This window comes from Beta vulgaris, chromosome 2, assembly GCF_026745355.1.
Source record: "Beta vulgaris subsp. vulgaris cultivar EL10 chromosome 2, EL10.2, whole genome shotgun sequence".
Lineage (NCBI taxonomy): Eukaryota > Viridiplantae > Streptophyta > Magnoliopsida > Caryophyllales > Amaranthaceae > Beta > Beta vulgaris.
The window spans coordinates 2,038,499-2,054,040 of record NC_079203.1 but is presented as its reverse complement, the minus strand read 5'-3'; the positions used below and the strand labels follow the sequence as shown (position 1 = coordinate 2,054,040).

At 34.3% G+C, this 15,542-nt stretch overlaps 2 protein-coding genes across 4 annotated transcripts in view; both read right to left on the bottom strand.

Moving 5' to 3' along the window:
- The window catches only part of LOC104887743 (hypothetical protein), a 32,322-nt gene extending 31,962 nt beyond the window's left edge, over positions 1 to 360 (bottom strand). For all 3 annotated transcript variants that reach the window (XM_048638119.2, XM_010672468.4, XM_010672469.4), the window contains exon 1: positions 209 to 360. The gene's annotated coding sequence lies outside the window, so the exon portion shown is untranslated. The remainder of the gene's footprint in view (positions 1 to 208) is intronic.
- A 7,371-nt stretch (positions 361 to 7,731) lies between these two features.
- Positions 7,732 to 12,151, bottom strand: LOC104887745 (uncharacterized). Its single transcript, XM_010672470.4, has 3 exons — positions 11,107 to 12,151; positions 8,969 to 9,206; positions 7,732 to 8,514 (listed from the first exon to the last, which is right to left on the bottom strand). Exons 1-3 carry the CDS (start codon positions 11,425 to 11,427, stop codon positions 8,111 to 8,113), a joined length of 963 nt encoding a protein of 320 aa, XP_010670772.2. The 5' UTR covers positions 11,428 to 12,151; the 3' UTR covers positions 7,732 to 8,110.
- Between the last annotated feature and the right edge of the window lie 3,391 nt (positions 12,152 to 15,542).

The window sequence follows — 15,542 nt, the reverse complement described above, 5'->3', positions numbered from 1 at the left end:
CACTAAAATAAACTTGCACATAAAATTCAGAAGATTCTGAAAAAACAAAGGAAATTTCTGGGTCCCCTTACAAAAAAAGTTAGGAAATTTCTGGGTTTGGCGGGTAGAATTTATGGGTTTAACTGAAGTGAATAATCTAAAGAAGCATTGCCAAACAAGTAATAAAAAAAAAAGTGCGTAGTAGTAAAGAAGAAGAGAAATTACAAACCTGGGATTTCTTTCCCTTCTAATTTCTATCTAAAGAGAGAGAATTTAAGGCTTTATGTATTGGGGAGAAACGATGAATCATTATTTTTGATTTGTATACGGAAATGAGTACCATTCATTAGAAATACAAAAAACATAAGAAGGGGATACACTCACCCTCTTTTTTGAGCAAAGACAACATGTTGATTCGGAATCATTTATTTTCGTCACGAAAATACCGAGCTTGGCTTGATTCGGCTCGGCTCGGCTCACTCCCACCTCATGATTTCAATTCTAAGGGTCACGGCTTTACGGGTTTGAATCCACTAAGTTAGGGGTACTCGGAAAAAAATTCTCTTACAACTCCCCTCCTTCTAAGTGTCTGAACCTTTGGATTGGGCCGTATGTGAAAGCAGTCCAAAATTTCATTATAGTACAAAACAAAAAATAAAAAAAATATTCGTTATGGAAATTGAATTGCCTAAAAGTAATATAAACTCTTTACATTCATTTTTTTTTATTTAATCTAATGCAAATCTTTAATTATTAATATTTTTCATTGTGCACAAGTAAAAAATTTAGGATTTTTTGTCCCAAACTACCTTTAACTTTCAAGTTTTTGCGAGAAACTACCTTATAAAAAAATTGTTGTCCTAAACTACCTTACTTTACAATTTTGTTGTTGACAGCTACCTTGTAACACCCCGATAATTCTCTCTTTCTAGAAAAAAACGTTTCGGCTTACTCAGAATTTTGCAGCGGAAAACTTACTAAAACAAAACCAACTTTATTAAACTGATGAAATATGAGTCAAACCATGTTTGAACTGAAACACACCAACTTAAAGCTAAAGTCTGAAAATATAAATTCCTAGAAACAACTTAAATACTACTAAGGTCACAAAAGCCTCTCCATTCCAGATTCCCCAATGGTATGCATCTTCGAACCTGTAATGTCAATGTTGTCTTGACTCTGCTCCCCCGAAGGATCACCACAGGATCAATAGGCAAAGCCATGATCACAAACACAGACAAGCACGTAATCAGCAAAGCTGAGTACTACATATCAGACATAAATAATCCTAAACATGATACTACACACAACTTGTAGAATAAATAATATAAGCATATAACAAACTGCAGATGACTCTTACTGAACTAGACTCTAACTTTTATTTCTTCTTTAAATGGAATAGTTATTGGGACGAGTTGTCTATACTGAAATAGGAAATACGGTCATGACTCCGTAAACCAGAATGACCTACGATATCGAGGAACCTTTGAACTAAAGAGGAATGGTGATCAATCCAACCTCGAAGAATACATATCACGGCGGACTATGTATCCCAACCCTTAGTGTCCAACTCTAGACGTGCACCAGTCTAAAGTCTATAACCTATTCTCGTTTCACTTTACGTTGATTCATTTTATACTTGTGTTGACACCAACCAAGCACACAATACTCACAACTAATAATCACATAACATCACAAAACTCCTTTTTAATCTTAGAATCAATAAGTGTTCACAACTTAGCATCCAAGACTCTTTTAACTTCTTTTATTCTTTACTAACTTGCCTGTTGAACCTAGCCAACAGTAAATTGTACCTTTATATAGGTATAACTCAAAATTACCAAATAAGATCCTCGGTTCTTATAAGATAAATAGATAATCTCAAAGAATCCATGATTCCAATTTACTCATTAATTCACTACGAATTAATACCAAACTAAACTTAGTTGCTTGCATCAAACTTCCATACAAACAATCTACTTAAACATATTCTTAGTTTACATGTAGCATACAAGCAAATAACATGTAAAGCCATCTCAGTAAATCATATATATGAACTACAAGGTCCTATACATGATACTACAAATTAAAAACATCCCTAGAGCATGTTTCTAACCATTTAGCACGTAGACTATGTACGTACCTCGTATAAACGTAACGGTAGGCCACTTTTAAGCACTAAAAGTCCCCTAAGTGAATTCTCCGCCTAAAACAACCAAGAAATCGAGTAAAATACTTGTACTAAAAAAAATACAGCAACTTTAAAACGTCCCAAACCCTTTTAAACTTCTTTAAAAATCGTTTTTATAATTTAAACTCTCATTATTTTTAATCCCTAGTATAGATCAAACTATTCTAGTGATTAAAAACCATTAAAAACCTTAAAATATTAACTTTCTGAATTTCCAGCACTATAAAATTTTCTAAACCTTCTGAAAATATTTTAAATGAATATAAAAATCGTATTCCAATCAAAATTCATATTCATACTTTAATATACGATTTCTAGTGATTTAAAACCCTAAAAATCACATCTTTCATGATTAAAACTAAAAATAATAAATCTGAAATTTTTCTTTTATACATTGATCCGAAAAATACATATTTCATAATAAAAATAATAACTCAAATCGTAATCATGCAAATAATAATAAAATAATAATAAAAATTAGAACTTTAATGGAATCTTAAAGGAGAAGTAAAGAAAACAACCAAAGTAAGAGGAGGAGAGAGGGCGCCGGACTGAGGACAGCAGCAAGGACGGGAATCACTTTTTCGGCTTCAAGAAAAGGTTTGTGACGTTTCTTGTTCAACAAGAAACGTTACTTAGCGAAGAAGAAACGATTTTTGAGAGAAAAGATGGAAGTCACGCTCAAGAGGAAGAGGAGAGAGAAAATGTCGAGTGAGAGAGAGGAGGCTCGAAATCACGTGCAAGTGAGGAGAGAGAAAATAAAGTGTAGGGCAAAATATTTGGGTTTTAGGATATTTAAATAGGCTAATCCTATTGGGCTTAGGAAAAAGGAATTAATAATTAAAACAATAGGCTAATCCTATTGGGCTTAGGAAAAGGAATTCAATAATTAAAACTTTGATGACTAACAAGATGGGCTTGTTAGGACTTTAGTCATCAAATTATCCTTTCCCTTTTTATTTCTTTTGGGCTTTCGATTCCATTAAGTTTCTTTTCAAATATACTTTTAATAATTAAACTCTTATTTAAAACACGCTTAATTAAAATATTACAAACTTTATTAACTTAGAAAAATATTTTTAGTTGACTTTTAAAATAGTCAACCCTTTTTAAAAGTCAAATCATTTTCCAAACTCATTTGGATTTAATATAATTACATAAATAGCTTAATATATTTATGAAAATCCTTTAAAAATGTGGGGGATTACATACCTTATGCCGGTTTCCGGCATTGACTTTTGTTTTTTCAGTTCAAAATTGTGGGAAAAACAAAATTACCCTTGTGGGAATTGAGGAGGGTGATTGTTTCAATTTTAGTTTAAGTAGAAGAGGAATTTAATGGTGGATTGGTGGTACAAAGTGTCACATAGATATGAGGGAAAGAGCGCGCGCACACCGGAAAATGAGACAATTAGGGTGGGGAAAATTAAAAAAAGGGTTTGAAGAGGTCAAGTGATATAATGTGATAATAAAAAAGCGGAAAAAACAAAAGTCAACATCGGAAATCGGCCTAAGGTAGTTGTCAACAACAAAATGGTAAAAGTAAGGTAGTTTGGGACAACAATTTTTTTATAAGGTAGTTTCTCGCAAAAACATAAAAGTTAAAGGTAGTTCGGGACAAAAAACCCAAAAATTTAAAAAGTTGATATTTTGGGGTTGAATTGTGGATTTGATTTGCTTGGTTGAATCCTTGGTTCGTTCGAGAGTTTGGGGTTAATTGTGGTGGTGAAGGTAGTTGGTATGGTGGTGACAACGTTGTGGTGACGAGGTAATGGTGGTTGGTGTCGACGAAAGTGGTTGGTGTGGTGGTCAGTGATTGTCGATGGTGAAGGTGGTGATTGGTGTGGTTGTATGTGGTGAAGGTGGTGGTCGGTGAGGAAGCTGGTGTTTGATTATGTAATTTTATGTCTCCTCCTTTTCCCCTAATACACCACCTAAAATACAATTACCAAATTATCTCTAGGAGTATGTTCCAACTGACAAGGTAGTTTGTTGCACTTATTTCGTTACGAAAGAAGTAAATATTTTTATTTAGATTCTTTATTCCCCATTTTCAATTTATTTTCCAATAGTTTTTCATTTCATATTGCATTTTAGTTATGTAAAAAAAAAGAATATTAACAACTTAGTAAAAGTTAGAAGGATGGATTCATCGCTACACGGAAGTTTTGGTTCTTGATGCAATATTTTACAACTAGGTAAATTCCGAGCATTAGTGATTGTCTTTTAAATTCAATAAGGTTGCGATTGGATACCTATATTTCATTTCAAATAATACAATTTAAATTCGGAATTTCAATTTATGGAATTCAATTACAAGTCTAGTGTTTGGGAAACTTAAGAATTTCAAATGTAGAATTTCAAATTCTAACAAGTTGTTTGGGAATTCATAGAATTTCAAATGTTGAATTTCAAATTCAAATACTGTTTGGCAAACCAAGCAAAAGTGTGGAACTGTAATTCGATCCTACAACCAATGAAATAGACTAATCACTAATACATAATAAAATTCAGTCTAACTTTGCTCCCCCGGTAGATGTTTTAGCATATCAAACTCATTCATCGGCTCTTGTTCCCTTCGTTAATTTGCTCATATAATGTGAAAGTAAGAATCACATCCATTTGACGATTCCACGCAACATATCTCCTTTTACGTGGAGGACCCATAGGTTCTTTGCCTTGTCTTTTGGAATTCATTGCTCCTACATATCGCAAAATAGATATACTTTGTTATCCTCCATATTTGATTCGCATATAGACTATCTTCTTTCCGCCTCTAATCCTTCAAATTTAAAAGAATCCCCTTGGCAAATAATCTGAGCTAATAATAACCATTAGGTATGTCTACAACAAATCTTCAACACTTAAGCTGAACACATGAAACCAAATCAGTCAACTGCTTCATTTCATGTCTACTGTTTTACAAATTGTTCCAAAATTACAGCATCACATAAAACTATAGGTGATGTTATTACTGTTGCAAGAATCAAAATGCTACATTACATCATCACGTTTCCATCTCAAAAAAGTAGCAAACCATGAGAGATAGAGGTAAAATATCTAACTTTGGATCAATTGACAAAAATCTGGATCAAGCACCTCAAGTTTGCTCTTAGGTAGCTCACAATCGAATATATATACTGCTTGCATGAGAAGCAATATCAAAATCTTTGAAGATAATCACTCTTGACGAAAAAAGTTTAAATAATTGTGATGCACCTTCCTCTTTTTTCTCTGACAAGTACCTAGCATATCAGATTGCCAGATCGGAACGAGTATTATGTCAAACAAAGTCATTTGTGCTCATATTTACTTTGGCAATAAACAGAGAAGAAGAGATAAATTAGCTATTCCCCTAAAAATATCCAAACAAGAAACAGGTACAAACCGACTAAATTTCTAAGTCAAACAATAGTAAATCTGCATTTGATACTACTATTTCTGGAGCAATTTGACAGAATTATGACCTTATCAAAACCCTAATTTACAAAAGTAACTCGATTTTAACAAGCAATTTCTCAATCGTCGGCGAATATTCTTCGAAATCATCAATTATTGAAAAATCGAAGTGAAGGAACGTGCAAATAATCATACTGAACAAGATGAATCAGCAAGTTCGAGCAAATAAATTACAATAAAGTTGGATATTCAATTAATTAGATTTAAGAGAAGAAAATTTTAAAATAATCTGACCTTTGAAGAAAATATGCAGAAACAATCGTCCTTCAGAGAGAGAAATCGAGCTCAAAAAAGCTCCAATGGAGGAGAGAGAAGACGAGAGAGAGAGAAAATGTGAAACATGCGTGATATGTCGTGGTAGTTCAGGGGGAGAAGAGAGGAAGTTTGGGATTTGAAATGAGAGTATTTTAGTTTGGATTTGAAATCACATGGGCTAAGGTATGTTTAATATGAGTAGGGAATTGGCCCAAATCCAATTCCAATTATTATGACTTGCCAAACATGTGAATTGGCCCAATTACAGCATTTCAAATCAAATGGTCATATCCAAACAGGCCATAAAGAAAAATAGATCCTAACTTCTAAGTAAATTAAATTCTAAAAAAATGGTCACTTGTAAAAGAATATTAAGTTTATCAATGCAAGTTTTTTTTTATTCATATCTAACAAGACCCTTGCTTATATCTTCAACACAATCATTTATAAATAACCGAGAAAAAATAAAAAATGCAAAGCAACTCTAATGGCTTTTATTTTAATAATTATTGTTTATAAGTGTAACGCCTAGGAAAATTACATAATCTTAATCGACAGCGGAATCACAACTTAAGCATGTGGGTTAAGGCCCACTAATCATATAATAGCCTAAAATGATCTTGTAAAGTAACCCTGCAATAAATGAAAAAAGTAACTCCTAGTTTTAGTAAAAGTAGCCCGTTATAATTACAAAAGTAATCTCTTATAATTACAAAAAGTAAACCCTATGTACCGTATAAATAACAACTCTTATAATCAGTAAAAATAACCCTTTAGCATTACTAATAGTAACCCCTAATTTTAGTAACGTAACTCCTTAACATTCGAAAAAGTAACCCCTAGTTTCACTAAAAGTAACACCTAAAAATTAGAAGAAGAAAAAATCAGAAAAAGTAACCCCTGTTAGAAAAAATAATCCATCTGAAAACGGATTCAAAAATGACCTCTCTGAAAATGAATTCACGCTTGAACTTTTTTTTAAAGAGACACGGAATTCATTATTAGGCCTAGCTCGGACTTTTTTATTAGCTGGCCACACCATTTGTTCAAGGTGTGACATGCCTCATACAAAAGTTTGTGTTTTTTCATTATTTTCACACTTTTAATCAATAAATTATCTCACGTCATTGTGTAAGAAAGAATTTGATCAAGTGAGAAAGAATTTGATCAAGTAAAATTTTGTTAAATTCGATATAATGCCTTCCAAATATCAAATTTTTATAATTTTTACTTAAATACAATCAATATGTTAACTTTCAAAGAAATGTCTCGAAGGAGAAAGTAGATAATTTTAGATGGTGTTTGGTATGAAAAACATAAACGGAATGGAAAGGATTTGGATAAGGAGGAGAAATGGAAATAATAACCGTTATCTTTAATTGTTGTTTGGTATCCTAGTGGAATGAAAACAATTGAGAAGATTATGATTGAGGAAGGAAACCTGATTTGTTTCCACTAGTTTGATAAGGGTAACAAATGAGGGGATTATGTTTCCCATTGGAAACGGTATTTGTTACTTAACACTCATACCAAACAATTAAAAATGAAAACACTTATTTGAATCCGTTTCCTACATCAAAATTTTCCATACCAAACACCCTCTTAGTGTTTATTATGAAGGTTAACGCAGGAAACGTTTGTGTTCCAATAATCTCCCCACTCAAAAACAAACCACTCATTGTTCCAGAGGAACACACATTGTGTGTCACGATCAAACCACATCAATAAAATGCTAGAACCTTCACCTTCGGATAAATGACTTTTTTCATTGTTTCTAACCACACTTTTCATTGTTCACTAATGTTGGTAAGACAACCCCATGATACAAACTTAGAAACAAAAACACATTACAGATGAGAACTATTGATCAGGTCAAATTAATTCACAAAAATTGGCTTCTGAAAGTATCAATCTCATCCACAAGGACACAATGTACACATTACCCGCATCTGCTCAACCAGATTCAAGTAACATTTAACAGAAGATTTTCGATAAGAAACTGTTCCAAAATGGTAGTATCACATTATAACTACGCAATAGTAAAGACCTCAGAACTCAGAAGCCAAAAATGGAGAAAATTTCCTGACTACATAAACAAGGCGGTCCAAAGCAAAAGAACATCTATCCAAAAGTAGAGCAGATCCCCCAGAGTTTATTTGTGCACCAGCAATGAACGACCAAAAGGGAACACTTTGATCTGTGTACAAAAAAACAAACATTCATTGTTTACCGCACAGGTTGCTGGTTGTAATGGTTCTTCTCTTTCTTCTTGGCAGCAGCAAGCCTCGCACTCCTTGCAGCAGCCTCTGATGCAGCTGCTTTTGCCGGAGTAACCATTTCTTTACTTGATTTCTTCTTCTTTAAAGCAGCCACCTTCTTTAGGCGCTCTTTGACATCGAGAGAAGTTGCATCCTCTTCTGTCTGGTCAGCTCCAACTGATTCATTTGGTTGAACTGTGGCCTCCGAGCTGTTAGGCTGATCTTGAGCTTCCTTTGTTTCCTTGGATGTTTTGTCCTTCTTTTTCTTTTTCTTTGCACTTTTAGACTCTGGAGCGCCACTATCCTTCTTCTCTCCATTCTCTAAAGCACCTTCTACCTTTTGTTCATCTGTTTTCTTCTCTTGTGCAGCATCTACAATAATTGCATGCAAAGAAAAAAAAAATTAGCGAAGCGTTCTTCCCAGGAAGCACATATATAAAGAAGATTGTCACCAATTTCGAAATCAAAAGCTCTGATTCACGTAAATAAAACCACAAAAATATTACAAAAACCAGCAATCAAACAAAAAACGGGAATGTATCACCAATTCATCATGACATTTGCCACTCTCAATCATTCTTTCAAGTCTTGATTGACAATCCATCCTCTTCAATAATCACTCAAAGAACAACTAGTTATTTCATAAGTCAAAAATTAGTATTTTACTAAACAAATTGTGCATATCTTGCAACTTCATGGAAATCATTAAGCAACTATATCTACTAAAGTTTGAACAAACGTTTTCATCAGTCCTTTCACTGCAATGAAAGCCAGCTAGGTTCTTTGCAATGACACAAGAAAAGGCCGCTAACAAATGTCCACATACCTTGACCATTGCTGCTCTGAAGTCCAAAATCAGCAAGAAGAGCTTCTAGCTCCTCAAGCTCCTTCTTCTTCCGTTCCTTCTTTGAAAGCTGCCTCTCGGTTTCTTTTGGTGGAGCAGGCACTTCAGGAGCTTTAGTAACCACTGGCTCTGAGTGTACAGGAGCATCTGATTCATGTTCATGCTCTTCATCAACCTCTTCATCACCTAAATCAAGCATATCATCTTCACTTTCACTCTCCTGAAGACAGAAAAGAGGACATAAGCTACCCAAATACAAGAGGCACTAAACAAATTTTAAAATAAAACAACAGCCATAACAAACAGGAAACTGCTGTGACTGACACCTTAAACAGCGTAGAAATCAACCAGAAGATCAGAGGGTGAACACACACAATACTTAATACATGTCTGAAGTTCTGGATGAAACAGATACATACAAAAGGAAACACGCAAACATCAAATCGCGAAGACGATGTGTCTGCAAGAAAACACACATTGTTCCAAGAAGAAAGGCATGCGAACAACCATTGTTGCACATATATTAAAATGCTAAAATAGCATTTAACACCCATGTTGTATTTGCCAACAACAAAATAAACCCCCTCGAGAAAATGACATATATACTTGGTTGCCTGTGGCATAATATAATACCTTTTGCAGTCATTAATGCACTGCATAGTAAAAAGAAAATGTCAAGTTACTCATATGGATCTCGGAAAAAAATTTAGAACATGTCCTATAAACCTAGAGGAGGCTATCAGTAAAGAAATTATTTCCTATCAACCCAGATGAGGCGATGAACGACACATAGAAGCATGTCTTTTAGAAACCAATAAAAAGGGCCTCTTAAAGAAAAGTTCAACGCATAAGAACTCCATGAAACCGACAAAAAACATAGTTGCTAACTCCATGGAGGTATACGCAATTAGATCTTGTGCTGTGCCCATTAAGCACCGCTTCACCAGCTTAGAGGCCCAAGGCTGACATCAATGTATACATGGAGCCAGTGACTTACTTAGTAGTCAGTACAGCAACTAAAACTTATAAAGAAGCAATTACTTCAATATAGTGAGTGTAGAATAAACTCTTAACATAGACCATCTCCTGAGATTCACATGATTAGCATGAGATGCATCCAGAGACCAGCACCTAACCAGATGGTGTTGCACTTAAACAGCTCCAATAAATGAAACAGAAACAATAAATTAAACGTCTCCTTTGCCCATAAGGATGTCTTACAGCCAAAGTTGTACCAGGGAGCAGAAAACAACCGTCTTCATATAGCCCCCTTAAGGAGATAGCACCTTCACTGTAACCCTAGACTAAATCTTGCACAAAGTACAGATACAACTATTTCCTAACTAAACCAGCAAAATCATTCTCATCACGGAAAAGAAGCTTAGCACATGCATTACCGCAATATGAGGCCTTATAATTAATAAACACATGAAATATCTATTAGTTGCTAACAACATATGGGTAACATCAAACATCCTTATCTCAACAGTGCAAGGCATAACATCTACCAATTAATAAAACAAACATGTTGAGAGGAAGCAATTTGCTTTACCCAACTAACAAAATCTTCCAATTGTGGCGAGGCAAGGAGAGCAAAGGATGAAACTAGCACACAGTACACTCTTTATTGACTTTTTCTCACACTAACATCCACAAAGCAATTTATCATCCTTAGAACCAACAAAAACAAGTATCACCACTAATAAGGCCAAAAGGATAATGATTTCAACACAGAAAAAACGAGGATCGATTAACCAAAGTCTTCAAATTACTACAGTACCTAAAGAATCTTTCTCATACCTCATAATTGTTATTATCAAAACTATCCACACCATATGGAGCCAAAAAAGGTTCCTTCTGATTTGACCAATTAATCATTACACTAATTCAACCAACACAATAAACCTTTTTTTTTTGGTAAATAAAACTAACACAGAATACTAATACACCTAAAAACATGTAATTAAAGGCATATTTGTATCAAAATCATTTGACTACATACATATAATCCAACTAATATTCTACACCAACAAAAAAAAAGTAAACAGCAAGCAAGATATTAATAAACTCAAACAAGTTAGAATTACAGTAATTCAACAAAATAACTGACAAAATCAAACCTCTGCAAGGGCACTAGCCTCGTCGTTCGGCTGCGAAGCCGGAGCGCCCCAAATAGACGGCAGTGGAGCTGTGGTGGTGTAGAAATCATCATCATCTTCGTCCTCCACATCCGCCCATGACTTGGCGTTCAACGGGGCGGGTTGCCAGAAAACTTGAGGATCTTCCTGCTCCTTCAAAGCAGCCTTAGAAGAGCTCTTACTGCTGCTACTCTTGCTCTTATCCTTGTTCTTCTTCTTCTTAAGCGTATCGAGTGCGGCGAAAACATTCGAGTTGTTGATAGTAATTGACCCTTCGTTCTTCCTGCTTCCTCCACCCACCATGTTTCTTGTTTCTCTCTCTCTTCAGGATTATACCCACAACTATTTTTAAGCTAATTCAATCCTCCAAATAAAAAGGAACAATTGTTCAACAGTTTTATTAGGAGTGTGGAAATTAAGTTTAGATGTAAAGGGGATTTTTTATCTCTGTGAGATTAGATGAAATTCTGGGTATTGTTTCAAAGTTGAAGATCTACAACAAGTTGAATCTTTCCAAATAAAGAAAACCCGAATACTATTATACAAGAACACCAACAAAACCACCAAACAAACAGAAATTCTAAACTTCAAATTTCGTAAAAACAGATCAAAATTCTTTCACTTAAAAGGGAAGAAAAAAGGGTATTTCAATTAGAAAGATTTAAATTGATTTACAAAAGAACAGGATTAAGAAAAAAAAAAACTCCCTTGAAAATCGACAATCCCCGGAAATAGCGATGAAAAACAATCAGGATAAGAGAATCGAAAGTTAGGGTTTGTGTTATCGATTTTAAGAAACAATCAGATAACGGATAAAAAGGTTGATTTTTCGATTTGAGGAAAGTGGGAATTGATTGTGAAGCGAGTGATGAAGAAATACGATAAAATTGGGGACTCGGCTGTGCGAGGGTGTTTGTGTTTTAGGGTTTGTGAAAATAAAATGGGGGAAAAATCGATGGTGAATAGGGGCGATGAGAAAGGAATGAGTGGTGAGAGATTATAAATTGGCTAACCGAGTCTAAGATTATAAATGGCATGTATATGTATCATGTATGTATGGGCTCCTCAATTCCTAGCTTGCTAAGATAACGTATGGGGTAAAAAAAAAAAATTGAAGAAAAACTGACGACAACGATTTCAATTATGGACGTTTTGTCATTTTCAGTTCATAGTAGGGATTATTTCTGGGTAGTTCCAACTATGCATCATTTTTGCTAGATTTGATCCTAACGGTTAATGACCTGCTAGGTTGCTATAATAGGTAAAATGAATTTTCTTTTATTTTTTTCCCCGACTTTTATTTTCTCTCTCCTCTGATGGGCATCCACCTGTCACATCCCCCACCTTCATAACTTCCACAGTCCTACTCCCACACAAACCTGCTAGCCCTTCAACATCCCCTTCTCCAACCCCAAATGTGCAACCCTTCCCAACAGGCCCACCACCAATAATCAGCAACATAAACCCCCACCCTTGTAGCCTACCCTCAACCAAATCTCTTTTATCCTTCTCTCATTACATCATTACCAACCAACTGCAACCAACGTCGGCTCACTGAGTCCTTACACCACCGAGATGCACCGGCACACGTACCCACAAGGCACCTCTCCCATAAAGAGATCCTTAAAGTGCAACATGTTTTAGAATCGAGTTACCGTGTATGCTCGACTTTAGTAGTTTTTTTTTATTAGAGGAATAAAAAGTGAAAACAACTAGATTTATTTTTCCGCATTTGATGCCCAGATTGAAGAGTTCTATATGTAGCAATATTGTAGTTAATATTGCTTGTTAATTAGAGTAAGAAATATTTATCACATTCACAAATACATCCTTTATCGAACTAGAATGTGCTCTTCTTGAGGAAATGTAAAGGTTAAAATCAGGCTCGGATGATAAGAAATGGGAGATTAATCTTTTATGAGAAGTGTGAAATTGTATATATACCAAGGAATCAGAGAGTTTGTTGAAGGGATGTTATTTTACTTCATCGAAGATTCGAAATATCTAGATTAGTCATGAGGTTACATTCACAATTGAATTAAAAAAGTTAAATGGCAGCAGTAATTCTAACTCTAATGTATTAGTCATGATGTTACATTCACATGAGGCCAACATATGCTTATGGATGACTATAAAATCTAGATAGATATCGATTGTGCTAAACCATATCGACAACTTTGTCTTAGGACGTCGATCACAGCCTGATTGTGTCCCACAAAAAGTCGCCTGGAACTACCAATCTGAAAGAGAATTTGATTCATGGGTGGTCATGGTGATGGCACATGAGGGGGTGGGGAAGGAGAGGCAGAGGGGTGGTAGGGGATGGAAAATCAGTTTTATAAAAAATTAACCTGTTGAATAGTAACCGGTGAATTGAGACCGTTTTCATAAAACATATCCCAAAGTTGAAACTGTTCAAAAATAATCCTTAGTTGAGACTGAAAGACTCCCGTAATTGGGATTGTTCCTTTTTTTCCAAAAAGTTAAGGCAAAGGGTAAAATAGCCGAGTTCAGCTTGGATATCATTTCTTAAGATATAAGGTAAATGAGGTAATTGAGTTCAACTTGGATATCATCTTTTACGGTGTGAGGTAAAGGATGTAACCGAGTTCGACTTGGATATCATCTCTTATGACTTAAGAAGTCTTTTGTTTCAATTGTGAGTAAGTCAAGTTACTCGCCAGGTTGATATATGGGGGGAGGTAAGTGAAGAAAGTTCTCTAGTTGAAGTTTTTTTTTCTTTAATAATTTTGGAAAAGAGAGTAACTCAGTTGGGCTTGTTCTCTTATGGCTTAAAAGTCTTTTACTTTAGTTATAAGTAAATCATGTCTCTTTGGTGTAAGGGGGAAAAGGTAAATGAATAATAAAAAGAAGAATAAGAATAATAATAATGATAATGATAATGATAATAAATATCATAAAGTAATAATAATAACAATAATAATAGTAATAATAATAATAATAATAATAACAACAATAGTATTAATAACAATCATAACAATAAAAATAATAATAAGAAGAAGATGATAATAATAATAATAATAATAATAATAATAATAATAATAATAATAATAATAATAATAATAATAATAATATCGATGATGATGAACATCATCTATGTGTTGTTGGGTTTGAGGATAATTGGTTAAATTAAGATAGGTCGACTGCGTTTCTAATTAGGAAATGTGATTTGTACAATTCTGCTTACTGTCATAATTGTCACGAGGATAACTATTTAATTGGTTCAAATTGGATGGGAACCCCAGGGTCACTTATTTTCATTGTCAACTCAACTCATGCTCCTTTTGAAGTTGTTTGTTTATAACGAAAATCTAGTAAATGAGATTGAGGATGAAGAGTTAATTTATAATGATTTTGCGGTAAAGGAAGTAATTCATAATGCATTGCATCATCTAAAGTATGGCACCACTAAAGAAAAACAATACCATTTATGAAATTTTAGAGACTTGAGGGGGGAACCAATAAATTTGGGTCCGAATTGAAGAGGTTCATCTTGCAGCCCTAAAACAGAAAAAATGATCTATTTTTTTATAATTTTTTTTTTGAATAGACTCAAGATATGGATGTTATTAATGCTACGTATATAACTCATATACCCAACATATATAAAAAAAAAAAGCTCTCTCTATGGTTGATTTTCGCGCTATCAGCTTATGCAATATTAACATATTATATATAAATCATCTCCATAATGATTGCTATCAGATGAAAATTGTTCTCTCGGATATTATCTCGTACAATCAAAGTGTTTTTATATCGGGGCGCCTCATCTCTGATAATACTCTGGTAGCTTGTGAGACCTTCCACTGTATGACATTATGAATAGTGTGTGCGTGCAAGAAAGAAGGGTAACATGGTTGTGAAGCTTGATATGAGTAAAACATATGAACGAGTGGAGTGGCTTTTTCTGGAGAAAGTTATGAAGAAGATGGGTTTTACTGATAGCTGGGTTCGGTTGATTATGAGATATCTTTCCTTTGTATCTCGTTCGGTTATGATTGATAGAGTTCCCTCATAAATTTTTATTCTAAAAAGGGTCTTAAATAGGTGACCCCATATCTCCTTGTCTTATCCTACGTGCATATAAGTGTTTTCCCATTTGATACAAAAGCAAATGAATCGTGGTTATATAGAAGTGCTCTGAAGGTCTCTCCCTCTATTTGCAGATTGCAGTATTTTTTTTGCAGAGCAAATGAGAGATATGTGAATGCTTTGAAAAAGAGTGGTTGATTGTTATAGTACTACATCCCGACAAGAAATTATTTTTCACCAAATTTGAGGTCATGGTGAGTTCAAATGTGCAACAAAATAGAAAAGAATAATTAGCTTCGTTGTTGGAGGTGAAATTAGTGAGCTCCCTTAGGAGTTATCTGGGTGTGTTTACTTCTGTTGGGAGG